Raw genomic sequence first — 23,990 nt, forward strand, 5'->3', positions numbered from 1 at the left:
TATCGCTCTGTCAAATGAATAGTTCCATTACATGTAATGCAGCATCATTTAATTAATTTTGCTATACTGTCCCTCCAGGAGTTAGCTTTAGCTCACTCTCCACTCATCACTTTCTCAGGTTTCTTTCAAATGTTAGAGTGATCTCTTGATGTGTGCAATGGAGAAAAAGTTGGTGACTGAGTTTTATCAATTTTTTTCTTTGAAATGTCCTGTAGCATCTGCCTTATTCCCTTTATGTTAGCTATAGCCCATACCCTTGTTACTTCCTGTATAGTCATTGTCACAATGCTTTTGTCTTTCTCTTACTGGAGTCTCTCTGCTTTCCCAGTTTTTTTTTTGTTGTTGTTGTTTTCTTGGAAGAATATTCTCAGCTCCAAACCCACCCTAGTTCATTCTTTCTACAAGTCTAAACTCCTCTGCCTTGCTTCAATGCTTACTATAAGTTAACCCAAGTCTACTAGCAAACAGCTTTCCACAGCTTCTAGCTATGAGCGCCTTGCTTTAATCAGCAACCACTGTGGTCCTCCCAGGCTCATATGCCCTATCCTCATTGTTCCCCTGATTTAGGATGTTCTTCTCCTTACCCACCCATGTCTTGGCCACCCTTTGAGGCCAGAACCCATCTTTTCCAGGAAATCCTCTCTAACTCTGGCTTTCAACACTGTCTCTCATCTCTCAGTACCTACAGTATTTCTAGCCCATTCCTCAGTCAGGCTCTAAACTACATTCAGCATGTATTATTTTGAAGTCGTTTATTTTTCCCTAATCAGACTGTAACCTCCTCCAGGGCAGAAACTTAAAGCAGTGGTCCTACCATTATCACATGCTGACTCAGACAGGGCTAAGTGGGGAAGACTTCTTGGTCCGATTGAAGCTGAAGTCTGATAATAAACTTGGGCTCTGGTTAACAAGTGATTATGTGGTAAGCTCATTAAACGTACATTTCAGTAAATGTTTACAATGTCCCAAACATTTCTGTGCACACTTAGGAGCTTTTCATAGGGTAAAAAGTATCTTTGTTTTTTTCTTGACTGAAAATTGCTAAGGAACCATCCATGGTGTGAACCTTCACTGGTAGTCAGAAGTTGGGGAAAGTGAACTGGGTCTTGTTTACACTGTTACTCTTTGGGTGTTTCTAGGAATAAGCTATGGAAGTTGAACAGGGAGGAGGAGAAAGGTTTTTGTTTTTTTGCGGTTTATTTTTTAAAGAGGAGATGACTTTTTCCTAAGTGCATCCTGAGTTGGGGTTTTAGAGCTTGCATAGACTGCCAATACTGGGTTTGGGGGTTTTTTGGTACTGAAATCACTTTGGGATTATTTTTACGAAACTGGTGAACTTTGCATTTTAAAGAAATACTTATAAAAATGTGTGTATACATATTTTTTTAATCTTTTTTTTTTTTTTAAGAGACAGTCTTTATTATGCATGTACCTCCATCCTAGGTCCTGTTAAGATGCTATTTTGCTGTTAGCTGGGTTAAAATGTTAACCCTGTGAAAGTTTGGTTGTAAAAGATAGCTGAAGTTTCGCTTTGTGCCTGGTCCCCCTGGGTTTGGGGTAAAGGCCCTTGGGCAGCTCTTGGGCTGGGGCAGTGAGGTGGCCATGATAACCATTGTCCTAAAAGTATCTTCGTTTTTCAGATGAGGAAACTGAAGCTTAGCAATATGAAATGACTTGCTTAAAAGCTCACAGGGCTGAAAAGTGGGCACCCTCCACCAAACCACAATGCTTTCCAGGTTTTTTTTTTCCCTTTCTTTCCTGAAGAACTTCCCTAGCATATATGGAGAGAATAGAGACTATGATTCTACCCACTCTAACTTATTTAGGTTTTAATGGAGCACTGTTTGGAGCAGACTGTGATGTATCTTGTATTTAGTCCTGTTGTCCCTTTCGTGATGGAAAGCACCAGCATGCACTCAGTTTTGCAACTCCAGAGACCAGGGAGTCATTCTCAGCACTGCCCTTTCCCTCATTGTCCCATGTCTGTTTTATCATTAAGCTCAGTCAATGTTATTACCTTCATTTCTCTGAGTTTCTCTACTTCTTTTTATATCTGCTGCACCTTAGTCCAAGCTGCCAGCAGTCAGTCTCTTTAAGATCCTCCTTATACCTATGTTATCTTCTCCAATTTGTTATCCAGTTAAATAAACTCTTTTTTTACAGCATTTTTAATTACTCAATTACATTTATAGTTGTATAATGATCATCATAACCAAATTTTATAGCATTTCCATCCCAAACCCCCAGAGCATCCCCCCATGCTCCAACCTGCTTTTCTGAATGTAAATCTGATGTCTCCCGAGTCCTCGAGCACTTCAGTAGGATTTTCAGCATACACATAACAGATCCTCAAATCTTCAGTACAGCCTACAGTGCTCTTCATGGTCTGACATCATTTTGCACATCACCCCACTTTCTCGGTGTCTGATCCATTCTTTCAGCATCTCAAATACACCTGCTTCCTCCTACTGTAGACTGCTATCTTCGCCTGGAACACTCTTCCTCTTACCTTATTCCTAGTTAACTCCTATCCTTCCTTCACATCTCACTGAAATTATCATTTTCTCAAGAAAGTTCCTTGATCCTCTGGACCAAGGTAAATCTCTCTATTATGTATTACCTTTTAGCACTACGTCAACTCCTCCTTCACTTATCGCAGTTAAATTTCACATTTACTTCTGTGATTACTAGTGATTTCTGGTTAATACCTCTCTCTCTCACTGGACTAAAAGTTCACTGAGGCAGGACTAAATTCAGCCCCTCACACAGTCCTAGCTCATAATTAAATACTTAAAAATATTTACTTAATGAATAGCTAAATGACTGAACAATGGCTACTGATGACTACTGGCCCTTTTGGTTTGGTTAATGGTTTGTTGTCAATCTGTGGACACTCAACCTCAGTTGACTCTTTCCACTAATATTGGGATCCTAGCTTTGTGGACACATGATAAATGAGTGGACAGACCTACAACTGGCACACAGTCGCAGTCATTCCTAAATCCTACCTAGCACATGGTTTTAGGTCGTCAGCATCATGTTTGTTTATAGTGAAGAGCTACAAATTAAATTCTCAATTCTGTCCTGGGGGACAACATAAACATTGATGTCCCAGTATTCTGCAGATATTGAGGCAATAAGTTCCACTTAAAACAAGGAAGCATCATATTAAAAAGCAACAGGATGTAAGAACAGACATAGTAAAGATCTGCTAACTTGAGTTGGAGACAAAGTGCTCTGAGCCTGGCACATTGTTCTAAGGATCTCTGGCATATGGCAGAGCACGATGAGGAGGTCTGGCTTGGGTTCCACACGTGCACGTTTCTTTCTGCATTACCCAAAGGGCCTTGTTACAAAGCAGTGTTGCCTTTAAGATGATTGTATGACATGAACTTTGAGGGTAGCATAACAAATTGCAAAAAACATTTTTTGTTAGGGCCGCACCCATGGCATATGGAAGTTCCCAGGCCAGGGGTCAAATTAAAGCTGCAGCTGCCAGCGTCTGTATAGCCACAGCAATGCCAAATCAACGTCCCATCTGTGACCTACACTACAGCGCAAGGCAACATCAGATCCTTAAACCCACTGAGGGAAGCAGGGATTGAACCGGCACCCTCATGGATACTAGTTGGGTTCTTAACCCAGGGAGCCACAACAGGAACTCCCCAAACTGCAAATTTTCAATATTATAACAAGGTGAAATGGATGCTCATCAGATTTTTCAAACATCATTTGCAAGGGTCAAAATTCTTATGAGTATGTGCAAGAGACAAAAGATAGATTAAAAGATGAGGAATAATTACTTTTCTTGAGTAAAAGACTCTAGGATATAATGACAAACTGGAGTAGATCTTAGAGTGTCGCTTATTTGCTATATGCTAGCAAGTAGCTGGGTAATAATTCACAGAATTCATAATGACTTAAAAGACAACGGCTGTAATGGAGTTTTTGCATTTTACTTATTAAGATCACCTTAATAATTCATGCATGGCAATACCTTTAATGAGCAACAAAATCTCACGTATCTCATTTAAACTTGGCAACTCTGCTGACAGTTAATATAAGTCTCATACCACTGAGCCAGCAATTGCAGAGGAGCCCTAGGCTGTTAGTATCTGAAACCATCCCCTTTATGATAATCCCAAGAAAAGTCGTGCCTCAAATGAATGGCTGAATTTTATGATCATTTGCTAGGAAGATTTATTCCTTCTTCATTTGTGGGGAGGCAAGAGAATGATAATGAGCCCAAGCTATAACTCCTGGCCCGCTTACTGCATTGGTTGTTTTGCTTCCTTCTTAACGGCAGCAACTGATTAGCATTTTCTACTGCGGTGGTAAAAGAGAGAGAACCAGGTAACACCATCCCACACGGCAAGTGGATTCTCTGCTTTACTCAAACAGGAGTGCAAATGCATGGCTTATTCTTACTTCTCTACCAGAATCTACCAGGAAGTTTTATTAAGCCACTGACATTTCTTTGTAAAAAATTTTTAAAATATTTATTTATGTATTTTTTTATTGCTTTTTAGGGCCATGCCTGCAGCACATGGAAGTTCCCAGGCTAGAGGTCAAATCAGGGTTGCAGCTGCCTGCCTATGCCACAGCCACAGCCACACGGAATCTGAACAACATCTGTGACCTACACCACAGCTCATAGCAATGCCAGATCCTTAACCCACTGGGAGAGGCCAGGAATTGAACCCTAATCCTCACGGATCCCAGTTGGGTTCATTACTACTGAGCCACAACCCGAACTCCCCAATGACATTTCTTTCTTTTTTCTCTCTCTTTTTTTTTTGTCTTTTTAGGGCCGTATCCACAGCATATAAAGGTTCCCAGGCTAGGGGTCAAATTAGAGCTGTAGTCACTGGCCTACACCACAGCCACAGCAATGCCAGATCCGAGCCGTGTTTGCGGCCTACACCACAGCTCACAGTAACGCCGGATCCTTAACCCACTGAGTGAGGCCAGGGATCAAACCTGCAACCTCATGGTTCCTAGTCGGATTCATTTCCACTGTGCCATGATGGGAACTCTGCCAATGACATTTCCTAAAGGCACAATGAAGATATATTTACAATTGTTTTTCACGTAAGAGAATGCTCCAGGTGATAATTCTCAATATACTGTTCAAAATAAAATTTCAAAAGTGGACAGTAATTTTAATACATATTTATGTGCTACATTTATTTATATGATATCACTCATTGCTATATTTACAGCAGTTTGACTGACAGAAAGTAGACTCCATTTAAATCCATTAGGACTTGTTTTTGCCATAGTGACTTAAGATGGAGAAGCTCACTGATCTGGCCACTGTTTTCTTGCATGTGCCATTCTTTAAAGATACTAGAGTTAAATGTCAGTAGAGAACTAGATTGGGGGAAAACACAGAACAATGTCACCACAAAACTGGTTTCCTTTTTACACTCAGGTCGCTGTAGTAATTCATGCATAGCAACATCCAAGTAATAAAATCGCACATGCAGAAACTGGCATGCCAAGTTATATCACATTTGGGTTCACTACATGCAGAAACATCCATACCTGGTGTAAGCTGGGAGAGGCAGAGTGATTCTGGTCCACTTGTTGAATGTATCTGACACCAGGATCCGCTGCAGGTGATAACGACTGCATTCAACATTGGTGGGCAGACAGTCCCTTAGCAATGGGTGCCATGACAGTCCAAGATCTACTGAGTATTCCAATTCAATAGCTGAAACAGCAAGCATTATTCTGAAGTACATATCTGAAGATCCAGGAAGCACAATTACTTATGTCCTACGTTTTAATTTCTTTTTTATTTTTATTTATTTATTTATTTGGTCATTTTACCTTTTCTAGGGCTGCTTCCCGCAGCATATGGAGGTTCCCAGGCTAGGGTCTAATTGGAGCTGTAGCTGTCAGCCTACGCCAGAGCCACAGTAACGCGGGATCTGAGCCTGTCTGTGACCTACACCACAGCTCACGGCAATGCCAGATCGTTAACCCACTGAGCAAGGGCAGGGATCGAACCCGCAACCTCATGGTTAATTTCTTTTTATTTGTTTTTTTATTTTATTTTGTCTTTTGTCTTTTTTAGGCCCACTCCCGCAGCATATAGAGGGTCCCAGGCTAGGGCCTGAATCAGGGCTGTTGCTGCTGGCCTATGCCAGAGCCACAGCAACGCCAGATCTGAGCCGCGTCTGTGTCCTACACTACAGCTCACGGCAACGCCAGATCCTTAACCCACTGAGCGAGGCCAGGGATCGAACCTGCAACCTCATGGTTCCTAGTTGGATTCCTTTCAGCTGTGCCGCAACGGGAACTCTTAATTTCTTTTTTAAATTAAATTAAATTCTTATTTGAGTATAGTTGGTTTACAGTGTTGTGTCAATTTCTGCTGTACAGCATACTGACCCACTCACATTGTTTTAATTTTAATCCAATGTCAATTTGATTTTACCCCTATATATTTGCCCTAGTTTGAAATGTTTTCTGATTTTATTTTTTCCCCTCTGTTCTTTAATAGTTACTGCTTTTAACTTTCCACATTGAAATAATTTTTCTTTTAAGGGGATATGATCAAGTGAAACATAAACTTTCCTTAATCACTTTTTAAAAACTTTAAAAAATTAAAGTAGAATTGACTTACACTATTGCGCCAATTTCTGCCACACAGCAAAGTGACCCAGTCATACACACACACACACACACACCACACACACACACACTTTTTCATATATTGTCTTTCATCATGGTCTATCCCAAGAGATTGGGTGTAGTTCCTTGGGCTATACAGTAAGACCTCATTGCTTATCCATTCTAAATGTAATAGTTTGCATCTACTAACCCCAAACTCCCAGTCCATCCACTAACCCCCCAAAATCACTTCTCATACTGAGAAATTTTCTGAATAATCAAAACAAAATTACTGCTTCAATACAGTTAAAGCAAGAGTAATAAGAGTTATATTTTATATATACTTATTATTTAATCTAATAATTATAGGATATATATTGTATGGACATATAAATTAGATATAACTTATGTATTATAATGATATGTATTTTGTCCATTTATTTAATGGTTACTACACAAATACAGAAGATAGTAACCATATGTTATAATGATTACTTTTTATTAGTTAAAAAACTTGAGCAGTCTTCTCAAAATGTAACCATTCTACAGGGATTCTGACCAACTTATGCCAAATTTTCTTCTAGTATAGGTGGAACTCCTAAGAAATTGAAAACTCTCTTCTGCTCATATATCCTGCTTTGCTGTGTTTAGGAATATACTGGGAAATCAGAACGGTATAAAGAGGTAGCTGAAGACCACGTAATCTGTGCCAAAGCATGCACAGTCAGGCTGTGGGTCTTTGGAAAGAGATTTGTTTCTTTTCTCTTCTTCCAAAACATTCAACCTGCAACTTAAGTTTTACATTTCTCTCATTCCAGTCTCTTCTTAAGACTTTATAAACTACTTCGGCCCCAGCTTCCTACTGAAATTGCCTTCTCTTTGACCATGATTCTCAGTCTTGGCTGCACACTGAAATCACCTGGGTACCTTCTGAAGCTACTGATGCTAGAGTCCCACTCGCAGAGACTGGGGTTCCACTCTTGGGGGGCAGGCCAAGGTGGTGGGAGCTTTAAAATCCCTCAGGAGATTCTCCTGTGCAGCCCGCGAGGGATCACTCACTGCTCCAAGGCTCCTGGTGGCCTTTTCTAATTAAATACAACGGCCTGTCAGTCTTCATTGTTCTTGTCCTCTCTGCAGGGTTTGGACATTACTGATGACTCCCTGGCTCTTGAAGCTTTCTTTTCTTCTGAAGGACATTATTCTGAATCTCCTGTCTTATTTTTCTCCAACTTCTGTGCTAACTAGCTCAGCTGGGCATCCTTCCAGATTCTACTTCTAGCCTTTCAGTCTACTTGTATACTCCGAGGGCTTCAACTATTATCTCTGTGCCTAAATCTCTCAATTTTATGTCTAAAAGTTGATTTTATTCACTCATTAGATGATTATCCAGCCTGGCACTGTACTGGATGTTGGCATGTGCTGATGCACAGTATAGACAAAGCTTCTGTCTTCCACATTGCAAGTCCTCCACACTAAAGGCTATCTCTACTTAAAACTACTTTCACCAAACTAAAGAAAAACTCATGGAGTTCTCTTGTGATGCAGTGGGTTAAGGATCCAGTGTTGTCACTGCAGTGGCTTTAGTTGATGCTACGGCCAGCTTCTATTCCTGGTCTGGGAACTTCCACATGCTTCAGGCTCAGCCAAAAACCAACCAACCAACCAACCAACCAACAACAACAAAAAGTCAAAAAGGGAGTGAGTGTCTAGGACCGTTTAGTTCCTTTCTATTTTCAAAATCAGCACTTTGTTCGCCTCCATTAGATGCAAATATTGTCTGTTCGGGCTGGTCTGCTCCTGGTTTCCCCCATGGACCAAGAGAACCCCCACATTATGCTGCCAGAACACCTTGGGGTGTTCTCTCTTCTCCATTCACTCTTTGAGTTCACTCCAGCCATCAATGCTCACTTGAGATTTGCTTCTTTGTGAAATTTTCCCAAACTTTTTGGATTGGCCTCTCATTGGTTATCTCTCCTTTGGCTGAGCTCTCTTTACATTTTGCATTAGTACCACTCCACAGAGCACCTGATTTTATCATTTTTTGGACTCCATGTTCTTGAAGCATCCCCTTAACTAGAGACTGTACCAGTGAAGACAGGCTGTGTACCTTATAGTTTTCCAAGTTCCACCTCTATTGATTAGTTTCGTGTTGACTGATTGAGTCTGAGGTAGAAAGAGTATTTCTTTCTGCCAAAATCTGTTCATTAAGTTCAGATTTATGGAAATATGAAAAATATGGATTTTGCAGAAACTTGGAAGTAACTAAAATCTCCAGATTTTGGCCCCCAAGAATGTAAAATGGAACAAGGTCTTCTAGTTTGGATTTCTTGTAGGAATAGTGACATAGGGTGGTGAAAGATCACCAGGCTGCCAGAATCCTGATGGATCTAAAAATTTCAGTGAAGGGTCCAAGTACATGGTGATGTCAGTTTTTATGGCCCCTAAGATAGATCATGTGTGTATGTGTGTGTGTGTGCGCGTGTGCACGTGTGCATGCGTGCACGTGTGTATGTGTGGGTGTGTGGTATGTGTGTACACGCACAAGTCAGAAGATGTGGTCACAATCAGGGCAGCTTAGAATATACTGTGATCTACAGTGGCAGAACGTATCACACAAAATGGAATAACAAAATTTCATGATTCCTGGGAGATAGATAAGAGTCTATAGCTAGACTAATCTTAAGCCCTATGAATCAAAACCCACGTAGATACAAATGTACATGTAAATCCTATTGCTTATTCTGACATTCTCTATGTGATGAGAATCTTTTATTCTATAAATATGATACTTAAAAAAATCTGGATTTAGGGAGTTCCCGTTGTGGTGCAGTGGTTAACGAATCCAACTAGAAACCATGAGGTTGCGGGTTCGGTCCTTGCCCTTGCTCAGTGGGTTAATGATCCGGCATTGCCGTGAGCTGTGGTGTAGGTCGCAGACGCGGCTTGGATCCTGCATTGCTGTGGCTCTGGCGTAGGCCGGCAGCTACAGCTCCGATTAGACCCCTAGCCTGGGAACCTCAATATGCCGCAGGAGTGGCCCAAGAAATGGCAAAAAGACAAAAAAAAAAAAAATCTGGATTTATAAAAAGATAAATCAGGGTTCTTGTTTATAAATAAAAGGGGTCTTCATGGAAATACACTTAAAAATAAGCTCACATTCTGATGCTTTAAAAAATAAACTTCTGGGAGTTCCCGTTGTGGCTCAGTAGGTTAAGAACCCAACATAAAGTCCATGAGGATGTGGGTTTGACCCCTGGCCTTGCTCAGTGGGTTAAGGATCCTGAATCCAATTCGACCCCTAGCCTGGGAACTTCCATATGCTGCAGGTGCAGCTATAAGAGAAAAGAAAACAAAAAACTACTTCTAAAACTCAGTTTATACAGAACATTTTCTTTTCTTGTTTTTGTTGTTGATGGTGTTGTCTGGGTTTTTTTTTTGGCTGTGCCCAGGGCATGCAGAAGTTCTTGGGCAAGGAATCGAACCTGCACCATAGCAGTGACAATGCCAGATCCTCAACTCGCTGCACCACCAGGGAATTCTGACACATATTTTTGGGAATGCAGTTATGGTTTGCTTGGAAGTGCATCTGTGTTTTACTTCCAGACGTACTGGGGGTGTGGTGCAGTCCTTCACCAGAAGCAGCCATGGATGCCCATTTACATGGATCTGTCCCTCTACCTAGAAAGGGGACACTTACCATAGCAGGAGTCTGTGACTGAGCAGGAGGCGGCAAAATCTATTTGAAGGAATGAATCCTCATTCACAGCAATGTCCGTGGTGACCACATAACGGGTGCTGGCCTTTTCGATGAAGACCAAGGCATCACCGGTGGAGCCACACACAGGCATCTTGGTGCCTCCGGGGTGAAGCAGCCATTTCCTACTGTCCAGAGTTGTAAAATCATCCTCCAAGACTGTGTTGCCAGAAATATTTCCTCCAATGAGAATCTAAAATAGATTTTTAAGAGAAAACAACTTTTCAGTTTGGTTTTGAGATAGGAGCAAGTTCAGTCCTTTTTGTTTGTTTGTTTGTATCTGGCAGATTGCTCAGAACTGGCATTGAACAGCAAGCATAATGTTAGGGGGCCTTTCAGAATGCTTCTGTTTATGTGGTCTGCTTGCCCATCTGGCAAGAAGCTCCAGAAACAAATTGAAAGACCGACAACACCATTCACAGCCTTCATGGGCCAAATTGTGCCTTTGGAAACTACATATACTCAAGCTGGGAATGTAAAATTTGGCTTACATGTGATTATTTTCCATGTAAAATTTCTATTTAAGGGCAGCTGTAGCCTAAGGCATTTTGGTTCCAATTCTTTGCATGGATTCTACCATGTATTAACAGGTTCTTTGAGTTCTCTTTGATATACAGTTTATTTTGTATGAAGATCCTTTAGAACTGTCCATAAGGATGTTAGGGACATTTATTTATTTATTTTTTTCTTCAAAGGCTAGGAAAGAGGATTTGGGAACGACTGCATGTGGCACCAATGCTAATTTGCACATTTTCCTTTTCAGAGAATTATAGCCTCGTATCACGCTTGATAAAGTCCCTCTATCCATATGGCAGTATCCTCTATAAGCAGGACATTGGCCTTCTGTTGCACCGTTTATTTTTACAGGTGCAGGCAGCTGAAGGAATAGAGAATAAAAGGAAGCTAAGTGCCATATCTAATCCAGCTGTGCGCCCTTGGGTGAGTCCTCAACTATAAGGTCCTGGGCTTCCTCCGACAAGTGAGGGAGTGGACTAACTGCTTTGTAAAGCCATATTCAGCTCAAGTGACAACACTGTAAAGAGTGATGTCTGAAGGGACTGACCTGGTCGATGACCCAGGGGCTGTAGAAGTGCCCATTTTCAGAGGGCTGCCACCAGCGGAGGCGAGTAGAAGCAGAACGGGCTTTCAAAGGTATCTCCAGGGCGATGTACCTGCCCACATTGCTGGAGTTGCTGAAAAGGAACTCCTGAAGGAGACTCCAGGAGAGGCCACCATTGAGAGAATACTGTAGAAGCACAGGCTGGCTCCTGGGGTCCGGAACACCTTTACCACAGCCCAGCCTCATGAAGAACTGCACAAACCTGACACAAACAAAACTCATTGTGGACTTTTGCCTCAGTGAAAACTCACTCCATTGACAAAAAGACAAGTGCACAGGGTAATATGCAATCGTTTCAAAGCCTGACTTCCCTTTCTCATTTGAAAGGGAGTTAATAAAATGTGAAGTCCGGAAAAGGCTCTTCTGTACCCTTACTTGTACTTCGCACCCCCACCCCCCCACCGGCAGTTGGAGAGTTTGCGGAAAGTCAGCTTTTGCTGTACCCTCTGGCTCTTCTATAAGAAGATGGGAGGGGACTGAAGGCTGTCCAAGTACACTGCTATCTATTCAAGAAAAATCTGCTTCCTTGTCCTTAGTATCTGAAATTGGAGGAACGTAATTGCCATCTATGGGCAATGTCATCCACTCCCAGATTTTACCAGCAGTTTTTCAGATCTCATCTTACTGGTTTTGCAAGACACATTTAGATTCACCCGGGGTAGCCCCTCTTTGGGAAAGGCCAGGAATCTTTTGGAAGAGGTGTGTCGAGCCTGAGCCTCTTTTCTGTCTTTTGTGCCAGGGGCAGGGGAGCATGAGTGTGGGGTGGCGATGGTGGGCTGTGCCAACCTCTGACTGTTGCTGGGTCTGGGATGGATGATACTGGCCACTGAGAACTGTGGCGGCCAGCCAGTGGCAGCCTTCCCAGCTGGCAGGAGGTGGACAGAGTGGCAGCAGCCAGCTGGGGTGCCAATGAAAACCAGCTCACATGTTATCTTTGGCAGGCAAGCTGCTGGTGCCTGGTCTGATGGCTCTGCTAGTTAGTAATGCAGAGTAAATTTCATATGTTACCCAACACACATACCCAATTACGTATGCATGTCAAACATATGAAATACATTGGGGCTGATAATAAAAGTTATCAGTTCCACATAGAAAATCATGCATTCTTTATGGGTTCCTCCCCTCCCCCATCTCCACTAACTGGGCATTCATTTACCTCATAACCCTGAGAAAATTGGGATTTTACATGGAGCATTTTGAGGTCAATATATGCAAATCCTACACAGCATGCTACAGAGATGAGATAAATAATGGAGCTTTTAACATTGGATTAATGAAAAAATACATGGTTAGCGCCTTGTGGAGTTTATACCTATAAAAACAATAATCATTTACAGAGAAACACTGTTAACAATTGGGAAAATGTTTATATTAATTTAGTTATAGATAAACCATGTCAGAATTATTTGGAAAAATCTAGTAATTTCTAAATTAGAAAGCTCAGCTGCCAACAATAAATCTTAAAGAGCATCAAATTAAACCATATGTGTTAAAATGGGACGGAGGTAAATAAAATCTTGCTTTCTATAGCAGTAAAATTATCATCTCACGGAATTGTATTTTCTATGAAGCATGATCGAATTTATAACTCAATAAATGAAAGACAGGAGAAAGAGGAAAATAAATATGTTAAAATGTATTTAAGATACCCTGAAATGTCTGAAAAGACAAAACCTGATTTCTTTGTTCACTTGCAAAATCAGGTCAGGGTTCCATTTCCTACATGTTAAACTGTATTTTTTATTTTCCCGGCTAAGTTTTCGGCTCATCAAATGATCAAGGGATACCCATCTTGACAGGACATAATCCTCTGAGTCAGTTCAAAATATATGTTTCTGAGTGACTGTGCTCAATTTAGAAAATGAGTGCTTCGAATGTATGAGCAAATCACTGGGAAGAAATGCTTATAACCAACAAGGCTATACTTAGGTGTCCTTAACTTAAATTGATAATGGCTATAAAATTAATTGTGATAATTCGCGAATGTATTCTATTTCAAAATAAGCGTTCTCCTAAGCAGGGTAAATAATTTCTACTTAGTCCTAGTGCTAATGAAAAGTATTCTGTAGAAGGTGGATAAAGAAGACGCAACAGTATGTTGTTCTTTTTTTTTTTTTTTTTTTTTTTTTTTTAACTGAAGTACAGTTGACCCACGCTGTTGTGTTAGTTCAGGACTACAGCAAAGTGATTTAGTTATATATACATATCTGCATATTCCTTTTCAGGTTCTTTGCCCTTATAGGTTATTTCGAGTAGAGTTCCCTGTGTTGGTCAGTAAGTCCTTGTTGGTTATCTAGTTTATGTACAGTAGCATGTCTCTGTTAATCCCAAATTCCTAATTTCTCCTTCTACCACTTCTTTCCCCCGGAACCATAAGTTTGCTTTCTATGCCTGTGGGTTTGCTTTCTATGCCTGTTTTGTAAATAGTTGATTTGTTTGTTTGTTTTTTTTTTAGATTCCACATATGAGCAATATCATATGATATTCATCTTTCTCTGGCTTACTTCAGCTCATATGATACTAAGTGAACAACATTATGTTCTTGAGGTTAAAGTAAGTTAAACATTGTCATTTCCTGGTCACCACCTTGTAGAAGATCAGGTATTAATCTTCGTCTGTGTAGCTATGGTTCATTTCTGATCCAGTTATTGCACAAATAGTCCACTCTCAATTTAAAGTGGGACTTATATAAATTGTGTCTTAACGGCGCCTGTGACAAGAGACGCATTTCCAGTGGAAGGCCTTGTCCTTGAGAGCGCTGCTTCCTTCTGATTTGATAACAATTTGCTACTTTACATTACAATATGGTTCTTCAATGGCATTTAAAAATGATTACCGAGCATGTGATAAGTCCAGATCGCGTGTCATCAACATGCGTAAGCCATCTTCATTGAAAAAGAGGTTGTTTCCACTGGAAAGGATTCCACACTTCCGGGATGGCTTTCCACCACTCATTAATAAGAATCTATCAGATTCTAGCTGACCTGAAAAAAGTGGAAAATGTGGTTGACCTATGTATACAGTCATTTTTTTAAATTACTATGGTAAATGCTTTGTATATCTTTACGTATTTAATTATTTTTGTCTCTTTTAGGGCCACATCCACGGCATGTGGAAGTTTGCAGGCTAGGAGTTGAATCAAAGCTGCAAGCTGCCGGCCTACACCACAGGTGCAGCAACTCTGGATCCAAGCAGAGTCTGTGACCTACACCTCAGCTCTCAGCAATGCCAGATCCATAACCCACTGAGCAAGGCCAGGGATGGAACCCACATCCTCATGGCTACTAATTGGGTTTGTTACCGCTAAGCCACAACAGAAACTCCCTGTACCACTTTAAAATATGAAGTTATAACTACTGAAGTCCTAGATTTGGGGGACAAGAGGTCTCTTCAACATTTTAGCTTGTCTGAGTTGTTTAACCTCGGCTAAATAATTAAAGGGTCCACATGACAAGGGAGGGGACCTTTGCCTGCATAGCAATGGTTCAGCCAGATTGGTCCCTCCCTTCTGCTCCTCTATATGGCAAAAAAAGACAATGGCTAGTCAGAGTGGTTCAGGCCCAAATTAAAGACGGGTAATGAGACCTTTCTACTGGTCTCTTCTCTGTATTCTTGCCAGTGAGAGGATAGTATCAGGCCAGTATTATATCATATTAAAAAACACAGTTTTAATGGGAGAAGTTTCAGTATAATTTAATATTTCTGATTAAATAATATCTTTCAAAATCAGCTTGCAAATATATTCAGATATTTGTCTTAGATCTAATTTTTTTTTGATTGTGGTAAAATGCACATAACATAATATTTATCATTTCTACCATTTTAAAGTGACAATTCAGTGGCATTTAGTACAGTGGCAATGTTGTGAAACCATTACTTCTACATGGCTCCAGAAGTTTTTTCCTCACTAGTAAAAGAAACCTTGTAGCCATTAGGCAGTCACTCCCTATTTTCCCTTCATATAGCCCCTGGCGGTCATTAAGCTTCTTTTCTCTATGGATTTGCCTATTTTGAATGTTTCATAGAAATGAAATCACTTGATGTGTGCCTTTTGTGTCTGACTTCTTTTTTTTTTTTTGTCTTTTTGCCATTTCTTAGGCCGCTCCCTCGGCATATGGAGATTCCCAGGCCAGGGGTCTAATCGGAGCCGTAGCCACTGGCCCATGCCAGAGCCACAGCAACGCGGGATCTGAGCTGCATCTGCAACCTACACCACAGCTCATGGCAACGCCAGATCGTTAACCCACTGAGCAAGGCCCGGGACCAAACCCGCAACCTCATGGTTCCTAGTTGGATTTGTTAACCACTGCGCCACGACAGGAACTCCTGTGTCTGACTTCTTTCACTTAGCATAGTGTTTTTAAGATTCATATATGTTATGGAATGTATCAGTATTTCATTCCTTTCTGTGGCTGAATAATATTCCAATGTATTGATTTTAAGATGTGCCTTAAAACCATGGATATACTATAACAATTTTAGACAACTTGTGGAAAAGGAAAAAATATTTTAATCTCATTATCCTAACATAGATAGTAGCTAATACATTTATTTAAGACTTTTTCTTATGAGAATGTTTTTCCAGTTTTATCAGAGTGCATATCCAATGGATACACAATTGTGAATAATTTCAATCATTACAGTAATACATTTTTCTATGTTGTATCTTCATACATAATGACATGAGATTCTGGGTATAACTGAGGTGCTGAAAGTGACAAAGGCTGCTTAACAAGTTGGTGACAAAACAGTGCCAGGAATCTATATTTCTGGGAACTTGCTCCTTCTACTAAAATTAACCCTCTGTAGATGTTTCCCAAAATTATCCTTGATCAGGAATTACACATGATAGAAAAAATGGTGAAAATAGCCTTAGTTCTTCTCAACTATGGTCTTGTTCACTCTCACTGACCATTGTTTCAAAAATGGAACCCTATGAAAATCAGAACTAAATGAAGTCTTGGTTGGTCCTAAGTGTGATGATAAATAATGAAATATTAGGGTGGAACTTAAAGATTACTTCTATATTACAAATTGTGCTTAATGCGTAAGTCCATTCACAAAGCTACACAGATTTTGCACAAAAAGATTACCTTCAAAATCATCCTTGAGAAAATCAGGATTCTTGGTGCTTATTTTACAAGTTGGACCTGAGTAGCCAGGATCACATATACACTTGGTTCCATTGATACAGCTCCCGTGTCCATTACACATCTCTTCACACTGGGGACCGATATAGACATTATCGATGGCCCACGTCACAGGCTGAGAGCCAGCAGGATAAAATCCTTGGTACCATCTGAAACGCACCGATCTGAAAAAGAGAGACAAGTCTTTCAAAATCTGCTCAACAGAACAACATACCTTTAAAATAAGCACATTTGATCAATGAGCAGTGGGCAGTTACTACCTCTGTACCACACTCAAGAAATAGAAAACCTGATTCGACATTTCAGGCAGGACCACAAACTCCAATTCCCCAATCTCCAGGATTTTGCCAATAAAGTTCCTGCTTTTCTTTTCTTTTCTTTTTTCTTTTCTGGCCGTCCCACAGCATGTGGAGTTTCTGGGCCAGGGATCAGATTCGAGCTGCAGCTGAAACCTATGCCACAGTTGTGGCAATGCCAGATCCTTCATCCACTGTGCAGGGGCAGGGACTGAACCCGTGTCTCTGCATAACTAATCTTTAAAAATAATTAAGGTAAAACTCACATAATACAAAAGTAATAATTAACCAATTAAAGCATACAATTTGGTGGTGTTTGGTAATCCACAGTGTCAGCCAGCCTCTATCAAGTTCCAAGACATTTTCATCACCCGAAAGGAAACTCCATTAATCAGTCACACTTGACTCCCCCCTACCCCTAGTCCCAGGCAACCACTAATCTACTTTCTACCTCTATGGATTTACCTATTCTGGATATTCCATGTAAATGGAATCATATATTAAATGACCTTGAGTGTCTGGCTTTATTCATTTAGCAAAACGTTACTAGGGTTCATCCATGTTGTAGCAAGTATCAGAATTTCATTATTTTTTATGACTGGAAAACATTCTATTGTATGAATATATCGACTTTATTTATCCATTCATCAGTTGATGGACACAGGTTTGCTTCTACCTTTTGGTTGTTGCGAATATGAACATCTGTGTACGAGTATTTGCTTGAATACTTGCTTTCAATTTTTTGGGTAGAATGAGAGCAGAATTGCCCTGGGTTATATGGTAAATAACTATTCCTTTAATTTCTTTCCTGCTCCTTCTCCTTCATAATTTTGAAGGAATTCCCATTCTAGTTATCACAGATGGAGGTATTTAAAAGCATACTGTTTCCCTTAGCCAGTGCTTCTAGCCAGTGCTATCCCTCTTTCTTTTTTGCATCCTTTCATGGTGCCCAATACAGGGTTTCATATATAGTAGATGCTCAATTAATGTTTCTTGAATGTCATTTGTGGTGGAAGGCCTTAAGGCCAAACTAGAGTGTTTTAAATTTTTATTCTATTGGCAACAGAGTCTCAAAATATTATTTTCAAGAGAGGAGTGACACAGTCAGGTTTATTTTTAGCTAAATGTCTCTAATTTCTTAATTTCCTTTATAATAAAAGACAATTTTCCTTTCTATTTGAATTTTCCTGCAATATTGTTACTCCTTAAGAAATATCTACATATTTAGGTAGCAAGCCAGAAATAATTTAGTATGTTTTATTATGTACAAAACTCATTTCAAAGAAGATGGATTTTATTTTATTTTATTTTTTTATTTTTTATTTGTCTTTTTGCCATTTATTGGGCCGCTGCCATGGCATATGGAGGTTCCCAGGCTAGGGGTCAAATCGGAGCTGTAGCCTCCGCCCTAGGCCAGAGCCACAGCAACGCGGGATCTGAGCCACATCTGCAACCTACACCACAGCTCACGGCAACGCCGGATCATTAACCCACTGAGCAAGAGCAGGGATCGAACCTGCAACCTCATGGTTCCTAGTCGGATTCGTTAACCACTGCACCACAATGGGAACTCCCTGGATTTTATTTTAGAGGAGCTAGACATAGAGATGGCATGTACATTCATTTTCGTCCCCTGTGAATCTGCCCAATTTTCAATTATACAGAAACCAAATTAAGAATAATTTTTTATATTTGAGAGGACAGGAATTAGAAGTCAGTATCAGAAGCATTTATTAGGCTTCTAAAGTTTAGTAGATAGTAAAGCAGATGGAGTCAAGTTCCCATATATAATTTTAACCCTAATTTCATTGTTTATATCAAGACTCCAACTATATTAAGCAGCCCTCAAAATGCCAGCTCATAATTAAATTTGATTTTCAAATACTTGTCAGAGTTTAGACTTGGCAAGAAGCACTTCCTACCTTTTGAACTTTCAGACTGCTGAGCTGAGGCAAACGGCTGGAGTTTTCCTTTGAACAAAAGCCTACATGGATTTTTTTTGAACTTCTTATTTATTCAAATGTCCTGAATACAAATGAACCACCTTGGTTGGATATTTATTACTGTTCACCTGTCTTGACACAGAAACTGCAAGCACTGTGACAAATGGGCTGAAGATTCTAGTTTCATTGTGGCTCCCTTCTGCTGAAATCTTATTTTGAATGTTTCTCACTGCCACCCACCCTGGCGCATCTCAGCTTCTGTTCTCCCAAGTCCGTGGTATCCAAAAGGATCTGTTTTTTAAAATGTAAACTTAAAATTTCAAGCACACAACAGTGGTCTCATTTAAATAAGGGTTTTGGTTGACTCATTATGAAACTGCATAAAGCAAAGGCAATTAGGAAGTTTTAAAGCCAAAAAGACTATAAATGAAAAAGACACAAAAGTGATGTGAATAAAATTCAATGGAAGTTCAATACTTATGCCTCAAATGTGAATTGACTAAATGCAAAGGCAGAAATAGCCATTTCTGCACTTGAACATACGGAGTATATATACATATATTTATTCATATGTATATTTTATACATATATGTATATTTAATGTATATTTGGAGTATATATATATTTTGGGGGGGTACCTTGTGTCTTCTGAGTGCACAGAAAAGGGCAATTTAAACACGAGTTTTATACACATATATTTTAGCATCTAGCACTTGTGCCATTATTATGTACCATGCTGAATACAAACCAAGGAATGGTTCACTGAGTTGGAGAAAATTTAACTTTTGCCTTCCAGCAATTCATGCCTGTGTGGGTTTTAAGAAGACTGCTAATTGTTTTCCTGAAACGAGGACTAGACAGCACTACTAAGGCAAGTTCTTCTCTATGCAGAAACGGTTGAAGGCAGTTTGAAAAGTAGGTTTATACCATTGGGAGAGTGGGCCTGCCTCCCTAACAGATTTGTTTTCTTTTCATAGAAATAAAATGACATGGAATACAAATAACATGATGGTTTAAGTTCATTAGCTTTATAATTAGAGGAGGTATACTTTAAACTGGAGTATATTGGGGGTGAAAATATAGATGTCCACATTTCTCTCATTCAAATTATATGTGTAAACACAGCTTGCTGCTCAAAGCCAACTGGTGGTGCTGCTCGCTCCATGCCCCTGGAGTTCTGTCCTGGGGGTAGGGGGTGGGTAACTTTACTCAGCACCTCTGGTTGGCAGATCTTGGTGATGGTATTTCATAAGCCTCTATTTTATTTATTTATTTATTTACTTATTTACTTACTGACTGACTTTTTAGGCTGCACGTGCAGTATATGGAGGTTCCCAGGCTAGGGGTCAAATCTGAACTACGGCTGTCAGTCTATACCATAGTCATAGCAATGCCAGATCCAAGCCGTGTATGCAACTTACACCATGGTTCACAGCAACGCCGAATCCTTTAACCCACTCAGCAAGGCCCGGGATGGAACCTACGTCCTCATAGATACTAGTGGGGGCTTGTTACTGCTGAGCCATAACAGGAACTTCCTCATAAGCCTTTAAATTGGATTATTTTCCTGTGGGGACTTGCAGGAGCAAGTTTTTAAAATAATCTAGGAGTTCCCGTCGTGGCGCAGTGGTTAACGAATCCGACTAGGAACCATGAAGTTGAGGGTTCGATCCCTGCCCTTGCTCAGTGGGTTAACGATCCGGCGTTGCCGTGAGCTGTGGTGTAGGTTGCAGACGCGGCTCGGATCCCGCGTTGCTGTGGCTCTGGCATAGGCCAGTGGCTACAGCTCTGATTCGACCCCTAGCCTGGGAATCTCCATATGCCGCGGGAGCGGCCCAAGAAATAGCAAAAAAAAAAAAAAAAAAAAAAGAAAAAAAATAAAATAATCTAAAATCATGGCCTTCACCCTATCTTTAGGATTGTTTTCTGTTTAACTCTTAGCTGAGCAAACTGGAAGAGATTAGAGGGCCATTAAAGAGAAAACCCAGAGGTTTTCACAGTACCATCGTGGTCACAGTATTGGTCACAGGTGCTGAAGCGACGGGATATCCAGCTATTTTTCCCTGCCTGCACTGCCCAACAGCATGGATTTTTACACATATGCTTTTGTTACAACATATGGCTTTCTGGACATAGCAGACTAGTTCAGATTTTCTTTTCTAGAAATGCAGAATGAAGAGCTCCAGAAGATGAGAGCCATAGTTGGTTGAGCAACGTTAACATTAGCATGACAAAAAGGAGGTTTACAAACTTCTTTGGCAGATCTCACACTTGTGGAATGGAGAGTGGAGCCCAGGGTCTTCTCTGGTTATGTTTCTAACAAGTTCTTCCACATCTAAGGCCATACCACCCTGAATATGCCTGATCTCATCTAACTTCTTCCACTTTTTTTTTTTAGTAAGGCTCTTTATGTTTCTTGCAGCATATGATCTTAAATAAGACAACTGCTTTCGGATAAAAAGTTTTTCCTGATGTATTTACCCCATCCCATCCTGTTATAGATAAATTCACACCCTATCTCCCATCACCCCAATAACAGCTTTCCCGCTGTGCTGGCTGAGTCAGCAGCTTTATCTGTTCCTATGACCTTCAGAGACTCTCCTCGCCTCCTTGGTTATCATTTCTAAAGAATCTTGAGGGTATTTTGCTTAGCAATACTTATTTTTAAAAAACAATTAGATTTTCAGATTTTCTAATAGAATACTTAGAATAATATCTTGGTGTAATAGCAAGAATGAACAAATCACATTCTTTTTTTGTGTGTGTGGCACGTGGAGGTTCCCAGGCTAGGGGTCAAATCAGAGCTACAACTGCTGGCCGACGCCACAGCTACAGCAACACAGGAACTGAGCTGCGTCTGTGACCTATACCACAGCTCACAGCAATGCAGGATCCTTAACCCACTGAGTGAGGCCAGGGATTGAACTCGCAACCTCATGGTTCCTAGTCAGATTCATTTCTGCTGCACCACGACAGGAACTCCACACACGACATTCTTGATAATGCAAAATATCAGAGTCCTTTAGTAATTTAGTCTATTATAAAAATTATTCTGATAATATGATGAGGAGTGAATGGATTTATGTGCAAAGAGAATGAAAACTTTTGAAAATTCATTTTCACTCCTTTCAGAAAAGTACTAGGATTAGCAGTTTTGCTTGAAGACCAAGACCTCTAATTATGCTGAGTTTCTCATCAAGAATGTAAATCTATTTCCATCTTGAAAGTATGATATTAGCACTTTCTTCTTAATTTTTTTGGCATACCCTGAAAGAGTAAGTTTTTCACTCTGGGAGAAAAGACAAATTCTGAGTCAGGAGGCGTTGTTGACTTCTCCTCTTTGTTCACTTATATTATTAGCTTTGCTTTTTTTGAACTATACTTTTCATTTCGATTAGAATTGAAGTCCTTGATCTCCAAATAGCTTTTCAACAGAAGAGTCAGATATATGTAACAAGGATGCTGAGAGAGGCTGAAAAACTAGAAATGCCCAGGGGGAGAGTGCTAACACATTTTTTTTTATGAAACCCTGAAATATTCAGTGGGCTTCCAGCTTCCTTACGTGCCTTCTCCCCACACAAGAGACATAGGTAGATGTTTGAAAGTCAAAATTCTAACTGCATTTATAATGTAAGATGGGGGCAGGAGAGGGCAGGTGACCACATTAGGGGAAAACCCTATTTCCGTGGCTTCCTCACTGATCTAATAAAGACCCAAGGGATGATGAACCCAGGATGAGAGGTGCTCTCTAAATCCTATCTTCAAACTGTGAATTATCAGTATGTCCACTCAGTGTCTTATGTTTTAAATAGCCACCGATCTGCTTTCAGTGGAAAACTGAGGAAGAAACATAAGGTGGAAACCCACCCCCACCCCCATCAAGTGGCAAGTCAATGGTGACATCACAGAAAAAACTGAAGTGAGAAAAACATGGCGCAAAGCAGTGGGTCCTTACCCGCAAAGGTGCAACTTTCCAAAGTGCACGACCTCCCTCCTCCAGCCCTGCATGGTCCCCGCGTAGTAGGTGCTGCTCGGGTGGTGCTCAGTGGAACACAAGGAGCTGACGTGACTGCTGCTGTGGTAGCAGAGGGGGAGCAGCAGGTGCCAGGTTGCCCCAAAGTCCCTGGAAAATTCCAGTCTGACGGGATCAGCAGAGGAGCTATCAGTTGAGCACCCGACATTGATCTTGGCAAGGGAGAAAAAAATGATACAAATTACCTCAGAGCAACAAGCCTTGAAATGATTCACCACTTCATTATTTTCCCGAGAGTCCATTTTCCTGGGGACTGTCTTGCTGAAATATTTAACACCACGAAACTCTGTTTTGCCTGAGTAATACTGAATATTACCTTTAAATAATCATTTTTCATAAAGAACTTCAAGCGGCCTCATGAAAAATTTATTTTTTCCTCATTTTATAAAAGGCTAGGAAGTGGGTAAGGCAGAGGCGGGCATGGAAGTCCAAATTGTACCTTTAGCCCAGTTTCATCGCCAAGCTAGCACATCGTAATGAAAAGACGGTTTCCCTAATTCTCTTAGCTTTTTTTCAGTCTGCTGGATAGGAAGATGACTTTCTATTTTCCTTCTTGTGACACCTTCAAATAATCCCCCAAGTTTTGCACATGTAGACTCTTTAATATGTTTTCAGAACAAAATACAATCATTGTCTCCTGGCAACAGGAGAGCTTTCTCAGAAAGACTTTTTTAAGCATTAGGGAAATAGTCACTCCATTCTTTTTTCATGCTTTCAAGTTAATTAAACTAAAACTTAAATAAATTCATGGGATTCTTTCCATGAAAATGTTTCCCTTTTCCAACTGGGATTAACATTTTCTTGCTGTCATAGCAATGGGATATATTTACGTAATTATTGTTGTTGAACTTACTCCTCTTACCTTTTGATGAGTCATCCATTGTCATCTGATAAACTTTGCAACTAGAGTTTGATTCTACCTAGATTCTTTTGATAACAGAATTCTTGAAAGGGCCACAGGTGTTACTTTTTATTAACATGTAAAGCATAAATATAAATAACAGGAAGCTTAAAATAGAGAATCATTTCTCCACGAAAGCATCATTTGATCTCTGATTTTAAAATGAAAGAAA

The 23,990-nt window shown here is 40.3% G+C and overlaps 1 protein-coding gene across 1 annotated transcript in view; it reads right to left on the minus strand.

Annotated features, from left to right (window-relative positions):
* RELN (reelin) overlaps positions 1–23,990 on the minus strand; it is a 502,874-nt gene that overhangs the window by 53,369 nt on the left and 425,515 nt on the right. Inside the window, 6 exon segments of the mRNA XM_021063495.1 lie at positions 5,548–5,716; positions 10,319–10,568; positions 11,439–11,697; positions 14,332–14,479; positions 16,589–16,809; positions 22,840–23,069. Coding sequence (XP_020919154.1) covers positions 5,548–5,716; positions 10,319–10,568; positions 11,439–11,697; positions 14,332–14,479; positions 16,589–16,809; positions 22,840–23,069 — 1,277 coding nt within the window.

This window comes from Sus scrofa, chromosome 9 (genome assembly GCF_000003025.6).
Source record: "Sus scrofa isolate TJ Tabasco breed Duroc chromosome 9, Sscrofa11.1, whole genome shotgun sequence".
NCBI lineage: Eukaryota > Metazoa > Chordata > Mammalia > Artiodactyla > Suidae > Sus > Sus scrofa.